Source organism: Dermacentor variabilis, chromosome 2 (assembly GCF_050947875.1).
Source record: "Dermacentor variabilis isolate Ectoservices chromosome 2, ASM5094787v1, whole genome shotgun sequence".
In the NCBI taxonomy this organism is placed as follows: Eukaryota; Metazoa; Arthropoda; class Arachnida; order Ixodida; family Ixodidae; genus Dermacentor; species Dermacentor variabilis.
The window spans coordinates 247,644,368-247,664,774 of NC_134569.1; the positions used below are offsets into that span (position 1 = coordinate 247,644,368).

Sequence of the window (20,407 nt, forward strand, 5' to 3'; positions counted from 1 at the left end):
TATTAACAAAGTGCTTTTGTCTGAAGTGTCCGACTACAAATATCTTGGACTATGGATTTCAAACAATCTTAGGTGGAATAAACATATTCACTACGTTACAGCGAATGCTTATAGAAAGTTATACTTTTTAAGAACGTTAACTCTGGCTACCCCTGCTGAATATTAGCATACAAATCCATTGTCCTCCCAGTCTTAGACTATGCTGCTATAATATGGGACCCCTATACAAAAGGTATTATTCTGAAACTAGAGAATGTCCAAAAAAAAAAGCCGTACAGTTCATTTATAACAATATTCGACACAGCTCAGTGACTGAACTACAAGCTCGCGCTAGCCTAACCTCATTATCCGATAGAAACCGCTCATCACGACTAAAATTTTTATATCATTTAATTAAGGGGCACTATAAAGTAGACGTTAGCGAATGGATTACATTTCCTTCCGGTTATTCAACACGCCAAGGACACGAACTAACAATCACACCTCTTCGTTCCCATAATGACTGTTTCAAGTAGTAATAGTAGTAACTAGTAAATGACTTTATTGGGGTCCTGAGGAGCTAAGTGGGGGCCTGCAGGTCCCTACCCAGTCGTTGGCTAGTCCTACGTCGGAACAGAGAAGCCATGCCTCTCCGCTCGTTCACGGGCCCTCTGGACAAGTATTCATTTTTTCCACGAACAGTGACAGACTAGAATAACCTCAGCGACTGTATCGTTCAAGCAGACTGTTTGTCAGCTTTCGCATCCCTTCTTGATGGCTGAAACCTAATTGCTTGTCTTATAGTGACTGTCTATATGATATATGCGTTCAGTGTTCCTCTGTTTCATTTGCACATTTGATGAATGCTTTGCTTAAATTTCTTTTTTGTGTTCTTTATTGACTGTGAACTAGGAATTTACATATATTTTGTTTGCCAATATGTTGTATTTTCTCTCATGTATTGTATCCCACCCTGCTAGCATCCCGGCGGGGATTGCAGTATCAATAAATGAATAAATAAAATAAAAAAGCTTTCTAGGGCGTTTCCGTCGCCCGCGAACAACCTGCGAACACGCTCGTACCAGTGCTCGCGCGTTCGTCGTCTCCTTCCGTAGCTGGCTATGTTGTCGCTCATTGCTTAAGGGGGAATCCACTGGCAAAAGGGAACTGTCGTCGTCATCAGCAATGGCTCGAACATATTTATCTTCTTCCACAGCTGGCTCGTTTTAGCAGAGGGGCGCAACCGCTCGAACGCCCCCATGTCTACACTCGCGCGTTCGTCATCGTCGTCGTCTTTCACAGCTGGCTCCGTTGCCGCTTCTCTTCTGTAGTCGCAATGCTGCCGTCCGACCCTGCGACGTTTCGCCCACCGCCGGGAACTGGAAAGCACGGCGCTTTGTGCCGACGTGCGCGCCACGAAGACGGCCGACGGGACTGTCGTTGCCGCCGTGCACGCTTGACCTCCGCCTTCCGAGGGCGACGTACAGCACTTTATGAACGACAACTTTGGATGGCTGCTTGATCCGGCCGATGACGATCACACTCCAGTCCTCGTCGTTGGCCACTTAGAGTGTAGCGGCCAGATGACAATTGGCTGCCCTCGTTTATGCTCGAACGGTTCAGGCTACAGTGCTACAACGATCCCTGGTGCCAACGACCACGAGGCGCTCGCGTTTGAATTTGACCTTCGCCAAGAACTTGTTCATCTTCGTCACCGAACCCTTGACTATCTATCACAGTGACCGCAAAGCTATAGGTAATTGCTTGAAATAATAAATGACGCTGAAATATTTATATATCACTGTGCTGTACCTTATACCACATATACAGCATCGTTGGTCAACGACCTTCACAGAGTGGAATGGCTGGCTAATTGTTTCTGCCTTTAAGTTTACGCATGTTTTCAAACCAAATAATAATAATAATAATAATAATAATAATAATAATAATAATAATAATAATAATAATAATAATAATAATAATAATAATAAATTAATATAATATTCTCTGGCATGGTTGCTTCCCACTGCATTCGCATTGATTAATATTTGCCATTTCATTTCTTCTAGATTCTATTCAGTTTATTAACATAAGGAAACGTCATGGTTATTATTTGTCCTAGCTTCAGTCCCTTAATTCTAGCATGTTTGCAGCCCCGTTATAATGCTCTGTAAATAAACCAATTGACTCGGTATGCTATCCTGTTTTAGAACAGTTGACCTTATTTTAGTTCTGGCCTTTATATTGCTGCAAAAGTCTACCTGCATGTACTTTAGTTCTAAAATTACGGTTTTGTTACGGTTTGCCACGAGTAGGGACGCAAACCACGTCAAGCCTGACAAATCACATTTTGTTTGCGACCATCAGAGCGTACATTTCATATTTAAATAAGGTGGATTGGTCGAATTGGAAGCAGCAGTTTTCACTGGCATTTATTTGGCACAACAAACGCCAGCAGGCCGAATGCGACAGAGAGCAGAATGCCGCACCTCGGGCCACCACCGCCGGCACACTGGACGTCGTCAGCAACGATATCGTCAAGCTGGCGAAGGCCCCTAGTGTCTGGCTTCTCTGCACACCTCTGCTGGCGGCTGACGTCATTCATTGCGCACTGTCGAAAGACGTCCGTCAAAAGGCTGCGAGCGCTGTGAAAACATACACAAGGCAGATAGATATCAGTAAACACCGCTCTTCGTTTAAAAACAAACATGAATAAGTCAGTCTTAGTCGCATACATTATACAGCAAGCATTTGGCAACACTGGCCACGCCCGCCACCTTTCTCGAGCCGCAGTTGCGAAGTGCCTGTGCGGCCTACAATGCGGTTCGGCGACCGTCGCCGTTAGCTATTCTCCAGACTGCAAGAGTCGCCATCCTGCATCCTACTGCGATCGATCAGGAGCGAACGCCACGGTAGCCCCGCGTATCAAAGAAGCGACGCGCGCAGGCGATTACACCCTTGGTCGGGACGGTATCCTTAAGAGGCGTGCTGCTTTGAACCCGACACCATTTCTGAGCCTTTTGTACCGGCGAGATGAGCTTCGAATCTGAGTTGTGTATCCTAACCAATTGCCGATACACTTTTGATTTCCGGCTCAAACTGTAAAACAAGATTGTATTGCATCACAACTGACCAAATGCGTTGCGTCGCCAAAAAAGAAAAAAAATAACGCGTCTTATGTGAAAAATAAGAGCTTCGGTAGCAGAGCTTTTCATCGAAGCCGATAAAGCTACATGCGCGCAATTAACGAGCACTGTGGCTCCTCCGTTCGCGTTGGATTGTCGCTGCGCGAATGTGAAGCGAAACTGCGCGAGTCAGGCCGCACGTGCAGGCCCCGTGAGGTCGACCAGTTGTTTAGGGCCACGAGTTGATTGGCACCGTGTTCGCCGCCACGAGTGCAATTCCCGCACGATTGCGCGTGTTTTCTCTCAGTCGCGTTCCGTGCACTGCTTGTGTGCTTCAAGCGTTCGCTGAGGCTGCTCACAGAGGCTCCAGATTCACGCGAAGCGCGATAACGCTAGCAGAAACAAAGCGTACACGGTAAATGCAAGTACGGACGACGAACGCACAAACGGTTCAACAGCGCGCAGCTTGACGAAGCAGAGGCGGCTTGAGCTCACAGAGGGCGGCCCTTGTCTATTTCTATGCACCGTTGGTGACTTGCTGTAATGATATGTGGAGTGATGTGCACTCATGTCGTACCAGCTCTTCCATTTTTTCTGACATGGTAAACACTGAGGCTCTTTTCTGCAGCGCGAAGTGGGGTAAGGGACACAGAATAACGAGAACAGGCGCTTACTGCCAACTGAAACTTCATGGTCCCATACAAGGCTTCAAATAGAAAAAAAAACGAAGGAAAAAAGCAACATAAACAACAAATGATGCCTTTTACAGCTCACCGATGGCGTTCGCGTAGTCTAAAAATTCCAACTTCCTTCGCAATAAGGCCAGGGAGGTTTTACTTATGCCTGGGAATCCTTCACGTGCCGTTCTAGCCGATTCCAGCTGACGCCATCGCGACCAGTGAGCAGTGATGGCATGTTTGCTTTTTATGTTCTTTTTTTCCTTCTGTTTCTTTTTTATTTAATAGCTTGTAACAGACGATAATATTTCAGCGGCCAGTATGTGCTTGTCCTCGTTTTTCTGCGTCCCTTGTCCCGCTTTGCGCTGCACCACACAGCCTCACGGAAAACCAACGACCCCAAACTATCACCCTTTAAATTAAAGTTAAACACCATTCTGATGGACTTTCCTATGAACATTTCTGTGAATAACTGGCAATAATAAATGCTTCATCTGCACGCTCATGCCAACATGTCAAAGCGCTTTCTTTCAGTACGAAACAAAAAATACCTTTTGTGAAGATCGCGCTGTCTTCTCAGAAGTTAGTTCATTTCTTTTCTCTGGGAAATATCTAGAGCAAAATGGTGTGCTGCAGCAACCGTTGGGTGCCTTTTATTCCGTTTGTAAAATTGTTATTTTTGGCCTCTTTATTACTCATAACGTTTAAAAATATTTAACGCCGATGCATATAAAACAGCAGTGGGCTCGTAAAAGTTGCGCTCGTAATTTAGTTGCGCTCGTAAAAGCCAAACAGGCGTTTGCGTTCCCAAACATTTTTTAGCGCGCAGCTCTTAGGTGCACGTTCCTGCGTTAAGCGTCGGCGTGCCATGGCGGCGTACACGAGCGAACGAGCAGAGTGAAAAATGAAAGGGCGAATGCGGAGCGTAGCGGGGGGCTAAAGTGTGGCTAAAGTACAGTTGCTTTGGAACATTTTGAGGATTTCGATACTGTGCGTATCGGTTTTTGCTAAAAGGCACGTGCTATGCAATATTATAGTATTATAGAGTTTTCATCAGAAAAAGCCGTGCAATACATGGAAAGAAAGCCGGGAAAGCAGGGAGCGCGCGGGAGGTCTCTCAAGGAAGAGGAGGGGACGGATGAGAATGGAGAGGGAACCGAGTCAATCGGCACACACTGTGATGTCAATGCCAAGCTCAAGAAAATGGACGATTTCCAGGAAGAGCTTGTCAAAAAAGGTTGAAGAGCTCAAAAATGAGCTAAATGGAGAGGACGAGAATGGAGATGGAACCGACTCAATCGGCACACAATGGGATGTCGATGCTAGGCGCATAAAAATGTAGGCTTTCCAGGAAGAGCTTGTCAAAAAGGTTGAAGAGCTCAAAAATGAACTAAATGGAGAGGATAAGAATGGAGAGGGAACCGTGTAAGTCGGCACACACTGCGATGTCGATGCTAGGCTCAAGGAAATGGATGCTTTCCAGGAAGAGCTTGTCAAAAAGCCTGAAGGGCACAAAAATGATCTAAATGGAAAGGATGAGAATGAACAGGGAACCGAGTCAATCGGCACACGCTGTGATGTCGATGCTAGGCTCATAAAAATGGAGGCTTTCCAGCAAGATCTTGTCAAACAGGTGGAAGAGCTCAAAAATGAGCTAAATAGGGAGCGTGATGCACGTAAGGTAGTTGAAGAAAGACTTGAAGCAGCCGAGGAAAAGCGGAGCAGGATCGCCATTGTGGACGAGAATATGCGTGACAATGGAACGCTGTCCCCCGACGTGTCAGAAGTCCCCCGACGTGCCAGCAAAGTACGTGAAATGCGTCCAACATGGTGAAGGCTTAGCTGGAAAGAGCGGTACCTACCTTGAGGCCGCCACGCGGAAAAAGCAGGAGCACAGGGGAAAATGCCCATTGTCGAGTCCGAATCACGGGGAAAAGGACAAAGGGAAGATGCGAGAGGTAGGAGAGTGTGAAAGGGTGATTATCGCCGCCAACTCAAACCTAGCTAGGTGTTCAGAAGCAATTCTGGAGAGGGTGAAGACCATAAAAAGTCACGGTAGGGGCATTTCCAGGGCGGACACTGGGTTCTGTCATGGCGCGACGAAAAGGAAAGCTCGCGAAAAATGCCCACGTTCGCAACCTTGTCATAGTAGCAGGTGGGCTAAATGACTTCCTAAACAGGAAACGGCCAGGACTAGCCTAGCGCTTGGCGAAAGGGGTGGACGACTTGCGTGAGCTATCCCCTCAGGTGCAGATCATGGTGTGCACGGTGCCGGAGGTGCCTGCATGTGACAGTCAGATACAAAGTGCCGTAGTGGCTGCTGATGAGGCGATATGGAAAATGAGCCGAGAGCAAGGCTTCGAGGTTATCGAAGTAGACAGGGAAGTGAGAAGGTGTGTTGGTTTTAAACGAGACGGGATCCACTTCAATTACAGGCTAGCACGAGAAGTGGGCTGGCGACTTGGTGGTGGCGCTGTTGCTTCTATAGGGGGCCCGCCGGCGCTCAGGAGGCCAGAGTAGGTAGTAACGAAGAAGATGCCCTAGGAGAACCTCAGAAGAGCATCGCCGTCGATAACAGGAAAAGGAGGAAAACAAGAAAAAGAGCTCGCCATGCAATGGGCTACATAAACAAGCAAGGCGGCAGAAGAAAGGAAAAGTGGGCAGAGATTGAGGAGCAGTTAAGTAGATATCAAATAGGGGTGTATGCGGTTACAGAAAGGCACCTTAGAGACTCAGAAGAGCCGCCAGTTATTGAAAATTACGTTTGGGAAGGGGGCAACAAAACTAAATCGGAAAGAAAGGGAGGAGGATTTAGAAGGCTCATCCACCAGGGAGCCAAATGGAAAAGAGTAAATTTAAAATGTCAAGAGCATCTTTGGTTATCAGGTACAATGAGTATGAAAAAAGCTTGGCTGGGCGTTACGTATTTGTGGACCGGAAATAATTGCACAGAGTAGAATAAAGAGTTAGTGGAATGCATAAGCGCTGATATTAAGGGTTTTGCGAATGGTGCTGAAATTTTCCTATTAAGTGACATGAATGCCCACATACAGGATTTAGATGGCTTACCGACAACAACGGGAAGTCAATGCAAGACCTTTGTAAGCAACATAATCTCGTTATCGTGAACACCGGGCCGCAGTGTGAAGGGCAGATCACGTGGGAAGTGGGAAACCGCCAATCAACCATTGATTACTGTCTGATGACAGAAGGAATTCATGATAAGTTGAGAGAAATGGTCATTGATGAGGAAGGGCATAGCAGCATAGGGAGTGACCATAAACGCATCATTTTGAAAATAGGATATGTAGTTGGGAAAGAGAGCAAGGGGCGCAAAAGGGCCAGTCCAAATTTGAACGCTGAACAAATAGCAAATATAGTCACTAGAGTCGAGGAAGAACTTAGCAAATGGCCAAGTAAAGAGTGGGAATATGGAAAGCTTCTAAGTGTAATAACGACAGAAATACGGAAAGAGAAACAACATGTTCGTTGGAAAGGCTGGCTAATATCTGTGGAGAGGTAGGCAACAACTTAGGTTTGAAATTTAATGTTACAAAATCAGGTGTTATGTGGTATTCAATGAAAACAGTGAACAGACAGTGGCGATACAGCGCCAGCAAATACAACGGGTAAGAGAATATAAATATCTTGGTATATTGATAAACGAAGGCAATAGATATATGGAAACACAGGAAAAAACAATACCAGTGCAGTGGAAGAGAAATGCAGCCATAATGAAGCACAGAGCGCTATGGGGATACAATAGGTACAAGGTGCTCCGAGGTATGTGGAAAGGTGCAATGGTTCCAGGATTTACTTTTGGAAATGCGGTTGTTTGCTATAAATCAGGGGTACAATCAGGACTCGATGAAAACCAAAGGTTAGCGGGTCACCTCGCATTGGGCGCTCAGCTGAAGACTAGAAATGAAGCTTTGCAGGGTGATATGGGCTGGACTAATTTCTAAGTGAGGGAAGCTCGCTGTAACATTGAGTATGAAGAACGACTGAGGAATATGGAAGAAAGGAAATGGACTGGAAGAGTGTTGAGGTATCTGTACAGGAAAAACATTGATTCACAGTGGAGGAAGAGAACTAGGAAGCTTACCAGCAAGCATGCGGCATGTAGGGTGGGACACACACCAACAAAAAACGTCAAGTGGAAAGTCAGAGAGGCTGAAATAATCTCATGGGTGGTTGCAATGGAAAGGAAACCTGCCATGAGTAACTACTTAAGAGGAAGAAACGAAATCAGGAAAGAAACAATTTATCATAACTCAAAAGGAAGCTCATTACTTTTCGAAGCGAGATCGGGATGCCTTAGAACACGCACGTAACAAGCGAGATACAAGAAGGAAGAACAAGCACGTGCTTGCTGCGGTATAGCTAGGGAAACTATGGAACGTGTTTTTTTAGAATCTGAAGATATCTACCCAACGTCGATTTAGGCACTACTGGCCTCCCTCAAGCCCTTGAGTTCAGCGAGAGCAGTGGAAAAGTAAACATGTCCGCAATAGGGATTAGTAAGAGGCGATTGGAGGATTGGTGGAAGTAGGTAAACGACAAAAAACAGAGACGTACAAAAGCACAGTTCGCAATAGGGGATCATAAAATTTGGTTGTAGGTGTTCATGGTATTTTTTGTTCTTTTTATTGTTTAACCTAGGTTGCACATTAGGCAGTATAATAGCAAGAGCTTGGTGGCGCAACCCACCGTCCCGTTTCAAAGGGGACGCTCATAACATCCATCTATCGGCGGCAGCGGGGAAAACGGCCGTGTTGGGAAAAGACAGAAAGAAAACCAGAAACCTCGCCTTCGCGCACATCGTTCACGGCAAGTGTTTCCCGTTAAAGATTATGGTTGCATAATCTGCAGTTGCCGCGAAGCAACTGCAGTTCAGGCACCGACTGGCAAAGCCACGACGAGCCATCCTGGCTCTTTCAGTCGGTGGGGTGGTCGGTGTGACGCCTCAATATATTTGGAAATGAAAACACTGTGGCAGAGCTACCAGTTGCGGGGCATCGTGACCTGTAACGTCACGCTCCTGTTCCCATATATACCAGCGTCCCAGCGGCAATAAGCGTCGTTCTTCCCTGACAACTGGCTTGCTTACATGGTGGCAGCGGTCCGTAGTCGGCATGTCGACGCCAGCGTCTTTTAACGCGATAGCGTTAAGGAGCTCGTGTCGCAGAAAAGCCGGTGTCGTCGGCGTCGGCGTCGGCGTCGGCGTCCGCGGCGTTGGCCGTGAGCGATAAATCACGGCAGGCACTTCATAAATAAAAAGCAACTTCCAAGATGGGCTGGGTGGGAATCGAACCAGGGTCTCCGGAGTGTGAGACGGAGACGTTACCACTGAGCCACGAGTTCGATGCTTCAAAGCGGTACAAAAGCGCCTCTAGTGAACGCGGTGTTACCTTAGAAGGCTCAGGCGTGCGTCGCTTGCTGAGGCGCGCATTTCGTTGTCGCGCCGAACGCTGCGTTGCTTGACGCTCACCGCGTCCGATGCGGGGCGCGTTGTCGCTGCGCCGTAGCCCAATACCCCTTGGCGGGTCGACGGGAACGCTGTCGCGTTCCACTCTTGAAGGCGAAGCTTAAGCGTCCTCCAATTTTTTCTACCGCCGAAGCCCTCGGAAACATCAGGCAACGCTAGGCTTGGATGGCAAACTTGGAAGAGTGAGGTTACCTTGTTTTCTACTGCCACTCAGCTGAGCAAGCAGAGAAAAGATGTGCAGGCAGCCACGTTGCTAGTAACGATTGGTGAGGAAGCTAGAAAGGCGTACAGCACTTTCAAGTTTGAAGCATGTGAAGACAAAAACGACATTCACATCTTGTTACAGAAATTTGACGATTTCTACGAGCCTGAAGCGAACCTAACCTTTCAAGAATTCCGTTTCGGATCAAAAGGAAAGGAAACCAAAAGGAAGGCGAGAGCTTCAGTGAATGGTTGACAGAACTGCATATGGTAGCTAAAAACTGTGAATTTGGAGAGGTAGAAGATCACATGCTGCGCAGCCTCATTATTCTGGGCATTCGAGACAAGAATTTGCAGCAAAAGTTGATCGCTGAAAACCCTTCGTGTAAGAAGACTGTCGATATCTGCAGCGGCCATGAGCAAGAGAAAGAGCAGTTTCGCGAGATAAGCGAAGCAGCCGCAACCGCTAAGGAAACGAGAGTTCATGCAGTAGCAAGTAACAGAAACGTCTGCAGTAAATGCGGTTACCAGTCACTTCGCAGCGGAATATGCCCTGCGAACGGGAAGACTTGCAATAAGTGCGGCAGGCGAAACCATTTTGCCCAAGTATGCAAGACGCCGCCTCCATCACGAGACGCGGTGCAGAGACACAGAGACTTGCGTGAGCTGCGTCTAGAATCAGACGAGGACTATTCCTCGGAAACTTCACGAAACGCGGTTAAGAGACGCAGAGATTTGCGTGAGCTGCCTCTAGAAGCACACGAGGACTATTTCTTGGAGACTTTAACGATTCATACCATAACAACAGACAACTGGAATGCGACGGTTCATATTGAAGGCACACCAATGACGTGCAAATTAGACATGGGCGCAAACTGTTGTGTTATTCTGAAACGAGACATTGAGATGCTACCAGATAAGCCAACAGTATCCTGCCGGGTGACACTTAAGGCATTTTTTGGCCACACAACTGCATCGCATGAAAAAGTACCGCTGTTACTTTCAGCGAACAACAAATCTCACCAAGAAACATTTTTCATTGTAGAGCTGAACGTGCCGGTAACACTGAGTGGCTCAGCGGCAGAACGTTTGGGGTTCATCAGACGCTTGCAGGACATTGAATACGAACATATTTATCCCCCAGCACAGCCTTTTGTAGAAGTCTTCAATGGGCTCGGCCAGCTAAGGCACTTAGAGTACAAGATGAAGCTCAAGCCCGGTGCCGCGGGTATCGTCGTGCCAGCTAGAAGAGTCGCTGTGGCCCTTCAAGACGAGGTGAAGGCAGAACTACAGCGCATGGGAGACCAACGAGTAATAAAGGTAACCGAACCTACCGAATGGTCCAGTCCTATGGTCACAGTAGTGAAAAAGGACAAAGTACGCATTTGCCTGGATTCAACAGAGCTAAACAAGTCACTGTTACGCGAGCACTATCCTATATACTATAGAGGACGTAGTTCCGCGACTTTCTGAGGCTGTCTTTTTTTTTCAACTTTAGATGCGGCATCTGGATTTTGGCAGATTAAACTGCACGAGTCAAGCTGAAAACCCCTGCACTATGAGCATGCCATATGGTCGCTATCGGTTTCTTCGAATGGCGTTTGGCATCGCCTTGGCCCGAGAGATTTTCCAAGCAGCAATTCACCGCCTGTTAGGAGGGTTACCGTGTGTAGCGGTAGTCATGGACGACATACTGCTCTGGGGAAGGACTGAAGAAGAGTACGATTACCATTGGAAATTCTTGTTGACATGCTGTAAGGACGACGATCTTAGACTGAATCTCAAGAAATGCGCATTCTTGCAGCCTCATGTGCGTTACCTGGGCCACATATTCAGTGCAGCGGGCCTGCCTGGAGACCGCCAGCGAGTGCAAGACATACTACAAATACTGGCGCCCAAGTACAGTAAGGAGCTACAACTGTTTCTTGGTATGATTAATTTCGTACAGCGATTCATTCCAAGCCAGTCTGTTCCAAGCCATTCCTGCCCCGCTGCGAACCTTACTACGCAAAGACATTGCATGTGTATGGACCGAACAACAGGGAAGAGGTTTCTAGAAGTTGTGGCAGTCCCTGGCGTAAGCACCTGGGCTATCTTACTTCGACCCGAAAAAAAATGTCACACTCTCAGTCGGCGCGAAACAATTCGGTGTTGATGCGGTGCCTCTTCAAGAAGGCCGCCCTGTCGCTTTCTAGTCAATAGCGTTATGCGCATATTGAAAAACAAACGCTCGCGATTGGGCACTGATGCATGAAATTCCACGATTACATTTACGGTCAGCCAGAAGTAACGGTTGAAAGCGACCATCGCCTTTTGGTGTCGATTTGGGCACGACACTACATGCAACACCATGCTCACCCCACGTCTGTTTCTGCAGATGCTCATGTGCTGCCTATCGCCTGGTTCGTGCTCTTCCCTTGAGCTTCTGCCACGGCCCAGCACCCTATCCCTTCACGAGGCAGGCGACTGCATCGTTGTATGGCCTACGGACCCGCCGACACCCCCTGAAATCCCAGACCCAGCCCGCATTCTTCTCCTGGCCTGGCAACCCCTATCATCGATTACGTCACCGATCACGCATTCCGAGCACAGGCTACTTAAGGCGCAGCAACGAATCGACCACTTGGGGCACGGCACCGCATGCAACACCATGCTCACCTCACGTCTATTTCTGCAGATGCTCATGTGCTGCCTATCGCCTGGTTCGTGCTCTTCCCTTGAGCTTCTGCGTAAGCTCCGGCGGATCCTGGGTGTCCGGTGGGAAGTACCCGAGCTCGCGCAAGATGTGACGGCCGGTCTTCGTCCTCGTCAGTCGTATCATCTGCGCTCTCTCCTGAGCCTCAGCGATCTTTTCGAGGGTATTGTGCACCCTGAGCTCGAGGAGTCGATACGTCGGAGTGGTGATCGGGAGCCCAAGGGCCCGCTTCACTACCTTTCGGATGAGTGTATTGAGCTTGTCACGCTCCGATTTTTTCCACTTATGCATTGCTGCGACGTAGGTGAAGTGTCATAGGACGAACGCGTGTACGATACGCAGCAGATTGTCTTCTTTGAGGCCGTGGTGACGGTTGGCCACCCTGCGTACAAGTCGTATTGCGTTGTCCCTCTTTGTCGTCAGCTTGTGGACCGTTTGGATGTTTGATCCGCCCGCCTCGATAATCATTCCCAGTACTCGGATGGAGTCGACCCTGCGGATTGGGCGACCGGCTCTGGTGCGGACAGTGATGTTGCGCTCGGTCGGTGGTTTCCATCCCATAGGCATTTTGCCTTGTCGTTTTGGGCTGTACAACAACAGCTCCGATTTGGCGGAGGAGCACTTGAGGCCCGTGTGGTCGAGGTAGGATTCGGCAGTTTCGACTGCCTCCTGCAGAGCGGATTCCATAAAGCCGTCCGACCCCGCGGAGCACCAGATGGTGATGTCGTCCGAGTATACCGAATGGTTGAGGCCTTGTCTCTTCGACAGGCGTTCGGAGAGCCCAATCATCACCAGGTTGAACAGCGTCGGCGAGAGGACGGAGCCTTGGGGGTGCCACGCTGCCCGAGCTCGACTTCTTCCGACGTGAGGTCTCCGGCACGGAGCACGGCCTTGCGACGGGTTAGGAAGGAGCGGACGAACTCGTAGAACCGGCGCCCGAGCCCTAAGGTCGTGATCGCCTTTAGTATTGCCGAGTGCTGGATGTTATCGAAAGCCTTCTCCAGGTCAAGGCCGAGTATGGCGCGGGTGCCCCAAGTAGCCCCAGCGTCTATGATCTTGTGTTTCAGGAGAAGCATCGTATCCTGAGTCAAGAGCCTGGGTCGGAAGCAGATCATGTGGTGTGTGTAATAGTCCTGGTCTTCGAGATACCGGCCGACTCTGTTGAGCACGACATGCTCCGCCACCTTACCCACGCACGACGTGAGCGAGATGGGGCGAAGGTTATCGACGCCAGGCGCCTTGCCCGGTTTCGGAATGAGGATCGTCTGGGCGAGTTTCCAGGCATCAGGTAACTCGCCGCGCCCCCACACGTCATTGATGGCGCCCGTGAGGTACACGAGCGAGGGGTCGTCTAAGTTCCGCAGGAGCTTGTTGGTTATGCCATCGGGGCCTGGGGCGGAACGGCCGTTTAGTTCGTGGAGAGCCCGGCGTATCTCTTCGACGGAAAATTCGGCGTCTAGGAGGCTGTTCACGGTACCTGTGTAATCGGGATGTAGGGTCGGCGGGCCTGTGGGTATCGGCAGGTACTTATGCACAAGCGTATTGACGATGTCATCTGGCGAAGCGGTGCCTTTGGCCTGGTGAGCGAATGGTGAGCGAATGGCGCTGGTTCGTACGGGTGTTGGTGTCGTCGAGCAGGTGTTTGAGGAGGTTCCACGTCTTCCCGTTGCGGACCTGTCCGTCGACGGAGTTACACACCTCGTCCCATTGCTGTTTAGATAGGGTGCTGCAGTGTTCCATTATGGTCTGATTCAGTTCTGCAATGCGTTTGCGTAGCCTGCGGTTGAGACGTTGGCTCCTCCATCGTGTCAGTAGAGACTGTTTGGCTTCGAGCAAGTGGGCGAGGTGACTGTCCATCTTCTCGGTTGGCATATCCGTGCTAAATGTTTTCGTGGCCTTAACGACGTCGGCCTTGAGCTGAGCCGTCCGCGTCTCGTGGTTCGGGGCAGTGTCTGGAGGAAGTCGTGAGGCGCGAGTCTTGCGAAAGAGGTCCCAGTCGACCCACGTGTAAGACTTGGGCACGGCCAGTATGAGATGGTCGCTGCCAAGATCCTCCGCAAGATTGGACCAGCGGGCATCGGCTGTGTTCTTCGCGAAGCAGAGATCTGGAGTGGTATCTGTGTGCGTGGATGTGCCGATACGGGTAGGGAACGTCTCGTCTGTGAGTAGGGTGAGATCGAGCTCGTTCGCATGTTGCCACAGAGTGGTGCCCTTGGGGGTGTCATATACGTAACCCCAGGTGCGATGCGCAGCGTTGAAGTCGCCAGCTATCACAAGCGGGTTTGAGCCAGCAAGACGGATAGCTCTCTGGAAGAGGCTTTGGAAACGGTGACTTGTTTGTCTAGGGCTGCTGTACACGTTGAGTATGTACACACTTTGTCGGGACGCGTCGCTTGGGAGGATCTCCGTCATGTCGTTGTCCACCTCGGACGTGCCGAGGTCATGCGAGAGGCAGGTGAGCTTTTTAGAGACCAGCGGGGCGGTACTTCGTCCTCCCGCGAGGCCTGGTAACCACTGGCAACCGGTGAACGTGGCGGTGTGTGTTAGAGTTTCTTGCAGTAGGATTACATGGGGCTTGGCGTCGTGGCTGCGTAGGAATTGCTGCAGGGAGGCTTCCCGCGTAGTGCAACTCCTGCAGTTCCACTGCCAGATGCGGAACGCTTCATCTCGCCTGGCCATCTTGATGCTTGCGGGCGTCGGTCCGGATGCTTGACGGTTGGAAGGGGGCCGCGTGTGTGGGTGGATTGGGCGTGGGGTGTTGTGGCGAGATCGGCTTAGCAGCTGCAATGGCTGGGGCTGCGACGTTTTCGAGATAATGTTCGACTGTCCCCAACCGATTACCGTGGGCCGCGAGGGTTGACGGTACGCGGGCCATATTCTCTCCGAGAAAGCGGAGGCTCTCTATAATTGCCGACAGCGTGCTTTTAATCTCTTCTAACTCGGGTTTCAGTTCTCCTCCCTTATTCTAATTATCCTCCCTCTGTATCCTCCCCGAGATTATCAAATGGATTTAAAATTTTTTAACAGGACGCCTTCAGTTTACGTATGCTAACAATTTTCAGTCAACCCTTACCAGTGTAACTTCCGGGGTTCCCCAAAGCGCAGGTTCATCTCCTCTATTGTTTTTGATTTACATAAATGACCTTCCCACTAATATATCAACGAAGCTGCGGCTTTTTGCACACGATTGCGTTCTTTAAAACCCCCTTCATACATCTAACGACACAATCGCCCTACAACACGACCTTGACACTATCGCTTCTTGGTGCGAAAAATGGCACATGCCTTTTAACCTCACTAAATGCAAGGTAATATCCTTCACGCGCAAACACACCACCGTACACCACACCAGACTTATCGCATTAACTCTGTTCCTATTGACCACACGTGTATTTACAGATATCTAGGAGTTCATATGACGTCATCACATTCATGGGTGAAAAATATTCAAACAATTCGCTGCGAAGCTTGACGCACACTAGGGTATTTACGACGTAACTTAAAATCCGCATCGTCTGAAAAAAAAAGAACTAGCATATTTAACGTATGTGCGACCCAAACTTGATCATCCATCTGGCATCCCTCACAAGCTTATCTCGCCGTCGACTTAAAAGTCATACAAAACCGCGTAGCTCGCTTCATTACGTCTCAATATTCAAGACATATCAGCGTAACCACCTTAAAACAAACTTCGTCTCTTCCATTGCTTGCTTCACAGCGCGTAACTTCTTGTCTTTGCCTTCTTCACACTTTCTTTTACTTCACCCATTCAGGACACGCCCTCTTAAAACGCCCGTTCAGAACATCATCCCGTCTATCTCATACTCGCCCCTTGGCTGCGATAAAGTGCCGGACGACGGCGATGAGCAGCTCATTCTTCCCCTATGCCGTAACACTTTGGAACGCACTCCCGGATGACATTGTTTCATGCAGCGACCGCAAAACATTTCGCGAAAAACTAAACGATTTTGATAATGCCAACATAACCACATGAATACCGCATCTATTTATTTATCGCTTCGTTGGTACTGTGTATATGTTCCGTTTTCTTCTATTTTGAAATTTTCTTTTTTTTTTGTACCTATTACAACCAATGTGCACTTCATTATGTAGCTTTCTTATGAAGCTGTTCGACTTTGATGCAGTTTCAAGTAAATGTGCTCGATTTTGTTTCCGCTTCCAAAGCAAGCATCGAAGACCTCCTTGCAGTAACCGATAGCGATCCAACCCTGCTCAAGCTACGAGGATATGCGGAAACAAGCGGCCGGACGATGAACGTGATATCCCTGAAGCCGAGCACGCCTGCTGGTCATACCGGGAGGACATACGCACCCAGGATGGGCTATTGTTCCCCAGCAATAAGGTAATGATACCACACTCGAAGAGAGCAGAAATATTGAGCCTCCTTCACGCCCCACATTCGGGAGCAGATACAATCAAAGAACGAGCGAGAAGCGTTATGTTCTGGCCCAGCATGTCCGCGGATATTGAAGAGTACTGTATAGCTTGCAAGATCTGCCAAACGCATCAATCGCGATACCCGAAGATGCCGCTTTTGTGTCACGAAGTGCCTAGTTAACCCTGGGAATCTGTAGGAATGGTCTTGTTTTCTTACGGCGGCCGACAGTTTGCCATAATCGTAGATTTCTATTTCTTCTTTTTGGAGATACGTGAATTCCAAAACGTCACTGCAAAACTTCTGAAATCATGGCGTGCGGATATTTTCGCTGTTCATGGGCTTCCCTCAAAGCTGTGCAGTGATAACGGCTCACCGTTCTACAGCGCGGAATCCAAAGAGTTCCTGAGCACATTAGGTATCGCACATGTAACTTCGAGCCCGTATTACCCGCGCTCTAACAGAATGGCGGAGAGGGCTGCCCAAGGGGCTAAGAAACTACTGAAGAAGTGCTCATATAGGACACTCGACTTCCAAATGGCTTTACTTGAGTGGCGCAATACCCCCAGGGATGCGGTGCTGAAGTCTCCTGCGCAGAGACTCGTGGAACGACTGACGAGAACCCTGCTCCACGTGCCCACAACGCACCTGATGCCAGAGACGGTGCCCTGCAAAATTCACCGCCATCTGCAGAAAACCCGTCAGCGCCAGAAAATCTACTACAACCGCGGCTCCAGACAGCCGCCCCCCCCCCCCTTATCGCAGGAGCAACAAGTAACAGCGTACGACACTCTTCACCAGACCTGGGCACCTGCTGTCTTCCTAAGGCCAGCGGAAGCACCACGTTCAGCGATCCTGAAAACGGAAGACGGCCGGGAGATCGGGCAGACCCGAGAGCATCAACGCGACGTGGCCCCACAACCACACGATTATCTAGAGTCTGATGTCTCAGACGTCGAACCACCTTTCCCACAGCTACGACGAAGCACACGGCAACGTAGCAAGCCCTGTCTGTGCCCATTGTCTGAGAGACGTTAATTAATTGTTTTTAAAAATGGAAGATGTGGCAGAGCGGCCAGCGACGCGGCATCATGACCTGTGGCGTCACAAACCTGTTCCCATATATACCATCGTCCCACCAGCAATAAACGTCGTTCTTCACCGATGACCGGCTTGCTTACAAACACGCCTACAGCTGAGCTCAATTTCGCATTAGGGAGCATCGCAGTCATCGATGATTGTTCCTCTCTGTTTGCGGAAGCGAAAATGTCCTTAGGTGATAATTTTAAGGATGGTGACATGGTCAAAAATAAAAAAACAAGGAAGACAGAACAACACTGTTTCTTTAAAGAGAGGAGAGGATTAGGTTTGCACACATCGCAGTAAACGGACACAGGGAACGACCTCTGAAACGTCGTCGACGCTGGCGGCTGCTTATTAAGCTAATTATATTTTATTCACTAATTTGGGTGTGCTTAGATTGCAGAAAAAAAGCCTAGCCATGTTGCTACGAACCTCTTTGTCCGCATATAGGATCAAGTGGCAGCGGGAAAACACCACAGTGAAAGCTGTAGCTAGATGTGTATCGCTATGCTGTCGCTGTGTATGTGTATGCTGTGCTATCGCTGTGTGTGTTTATCGCCATGCTGCAATTCGGTCAGATGGTTGACGGCACTTGGCTACATGTCAATAGAAGGTGTTTGATATTTTAGCTATCCCTTAATAAATACAATCCCTTGCACTTAGATTTAGTGGGCATTATATATTCCCCTGTATTCAAAATTAATCCCGGGCGGCCCGCTACAATCTCTCTCGTAGCCGTTGTGACGCTTTGAGAAGTTGAAAACCACTAATTAACCACTTGCAACCTCTTCACGCCCACTCGCAATGTGAAGCCACAAAGCGCGCATTGCACGCAAATGTAAATAATTATTACAGCGAAGCTGTTAGCCTCTAGTAGGTCGGCACTTTTTTGTCCTTCAACAAAAAAAAACATTGAACTCAAGAAAATGCATATCTCCTTTCGAATGAGGCATTCAACACACACCTAGTATTCCTTGCAATGAAGAAAAGCACAAAACAAGCGTTAAAGCTGCATGATGGCTGATAAGGCGCCTGTGAACAATGTGAGGCATGCATGTTTAATCTGCCCGCGTGTGTTTCCCGGTAAAGATTGCGGCTGCATAAGCTGCTCCGGTGAGAAAGGGGAAACAGCAGCATACAAATAAGTGAGTGACGCCACCAAATTCATATATAAAAGGTAGACCTGCCTAGCATTTCTTTCAGTTCATTGCAAGACCGCTATGGGTAGATCACGCAAAGTTAGGACTTCCGAAGAGCAGCGGGAATACGATGAGCGTCGAAGAGCGAAAAATTGTAATGCTGAACAAGGTCGTCATGCTAAGACTAGGCAGAACATTAAAACATTTCATATACCCGTCGAAGGCATTTGGATGGTTTTCTAACAGCTTCTCTTGGCATATATTTGGGCAAGGTCGAGATGGCGAGTCAATTTTTTTATGACTTGGTAGTCTGCCGCCCAATATTCACCTGATCGCGCAGCATACCTCCACTAGTATATCTCTAGGACGAGGGCATTATTATATAAGGAGTGCGTGCACAAAATTCGCAGGCTCAACTTTGCAAGAGCTCGTCGCCAGTACACAATGAATAAATCAGTGCACAAATGATACAACAGGATACGTGTCGTAACACATACAGTAGTGCACCTATGAAAAGCGACGTCTGCTAAAATGCGAACTCTTTTGCGAGTCGTAGAGGAGTTAATGTATTGTTATATACTATTGGATATAGCTTACAAGCAATCACTCATCACCCTCGGTTGGACATTCCTACATAATCAGTGACTTAAGCGACAAATGTAATTTTCACTTGGACATGAAAGAACTGCCTTGCCTGCATATGTCGAGGTGCCCCTCGAAGAAGCCTGCACTCGAGGAGGCCACATTCTTCTTCCTGATGCACTCGAAGAAGCTGTTTCCCTCCCAGCACGACAGTCCCTCAACAATGTCTGGAAATACGAAGGTCAGGAAGAGGGCGTCAGGCGTGATCAATATGCACATGGCCGACTGCCGTTCACAATCGGTGGCTCCGAGCAGCCAGTGCCATAGTAATCTGCGGGCAGCCATCTTCTATTCCTTATGAGACGATACACGCCCCGGATAATGCCGAAATAGCTTTGAATTTTTTGTTCAAATGTTAATGCATGTGTACACGTTATATCGAAATCGAGCGTTTTTGCTGCTTTTGCGGTGTCACGTGACCGAAAGACAAAATGGGCGTGGCCACAAAGCTTTTGCCCATTTGTGAAGGGCTAATTGCTGAAATAGATTGGAGCAGCTTTACGTTGGAGCATCCAACTTCTACTATATACAGTTATGTCTAGTCTCTAAAGCTGCTCGGTCATATTACTCGACGCATTTAGTTTCAGTCTGCTCTGTGTTCTTGCCTGTTTATGTACAATCGATGAGAAAAGTTGACGGAGCACGGTAACTGACAAATGCTGAATGTATTCTGCGCAGCGTCACAACGTAGCATAGAATTCACATTTTCAGTTTTTACTAATAATGCGAAACAACATTGTGATGTAAGGTTTTACTGGCTACTGTTACAAGCTGCTCGCAAATTCAAACTCTTGTGGTCGACTGTACTCACGTATTTACGCCGAGCTGACAATTTAGCCAGCAGTGAAAGCTGTAGATAGAAAATTCTAGGCTACATTACGGAAATTATGTGGAGCACTTCCGAACCCAGCAAATGTCTCGACGCCCCTTTCAAGCCGCGAAACTAGCCACATGATAGCTAAGAGATAACTGCAGGTATTGA

The 20,407-nt window shown here is 48.6% G+C and overlaps 1 protein-coding gene across 1 annotated transcript in view; it reads right to left on the reverse strand.

Moving 5' to 3' along the window:
* Positions 1–2,383: 2,383 nt before the first annotated feature.
* Positions 2,384–20,407, reverse strand: part of LOC142571246 (uncharacterized) — a 144,931-nt gene continuing 126,907 nt past the window's right edge. Inside the window, exons 5-6 of the mRNA XM_075679500.1 lie at positions 19,478–19,592; positions 2,384–2,624 (exon numbers count right to left, since the gene is read on the reverse strand). Of these exons, the coding sequence (XP_075535615.1) occupies positions 2,402–2,624; positions 19,478–19,592 (338 nt within the window). The 3' untranslated portion in view covers positions 2,384–2,401. The remainder of the gene's footprint in view (positions 2,625–19,477; positions 19,593–20,407) is intronic.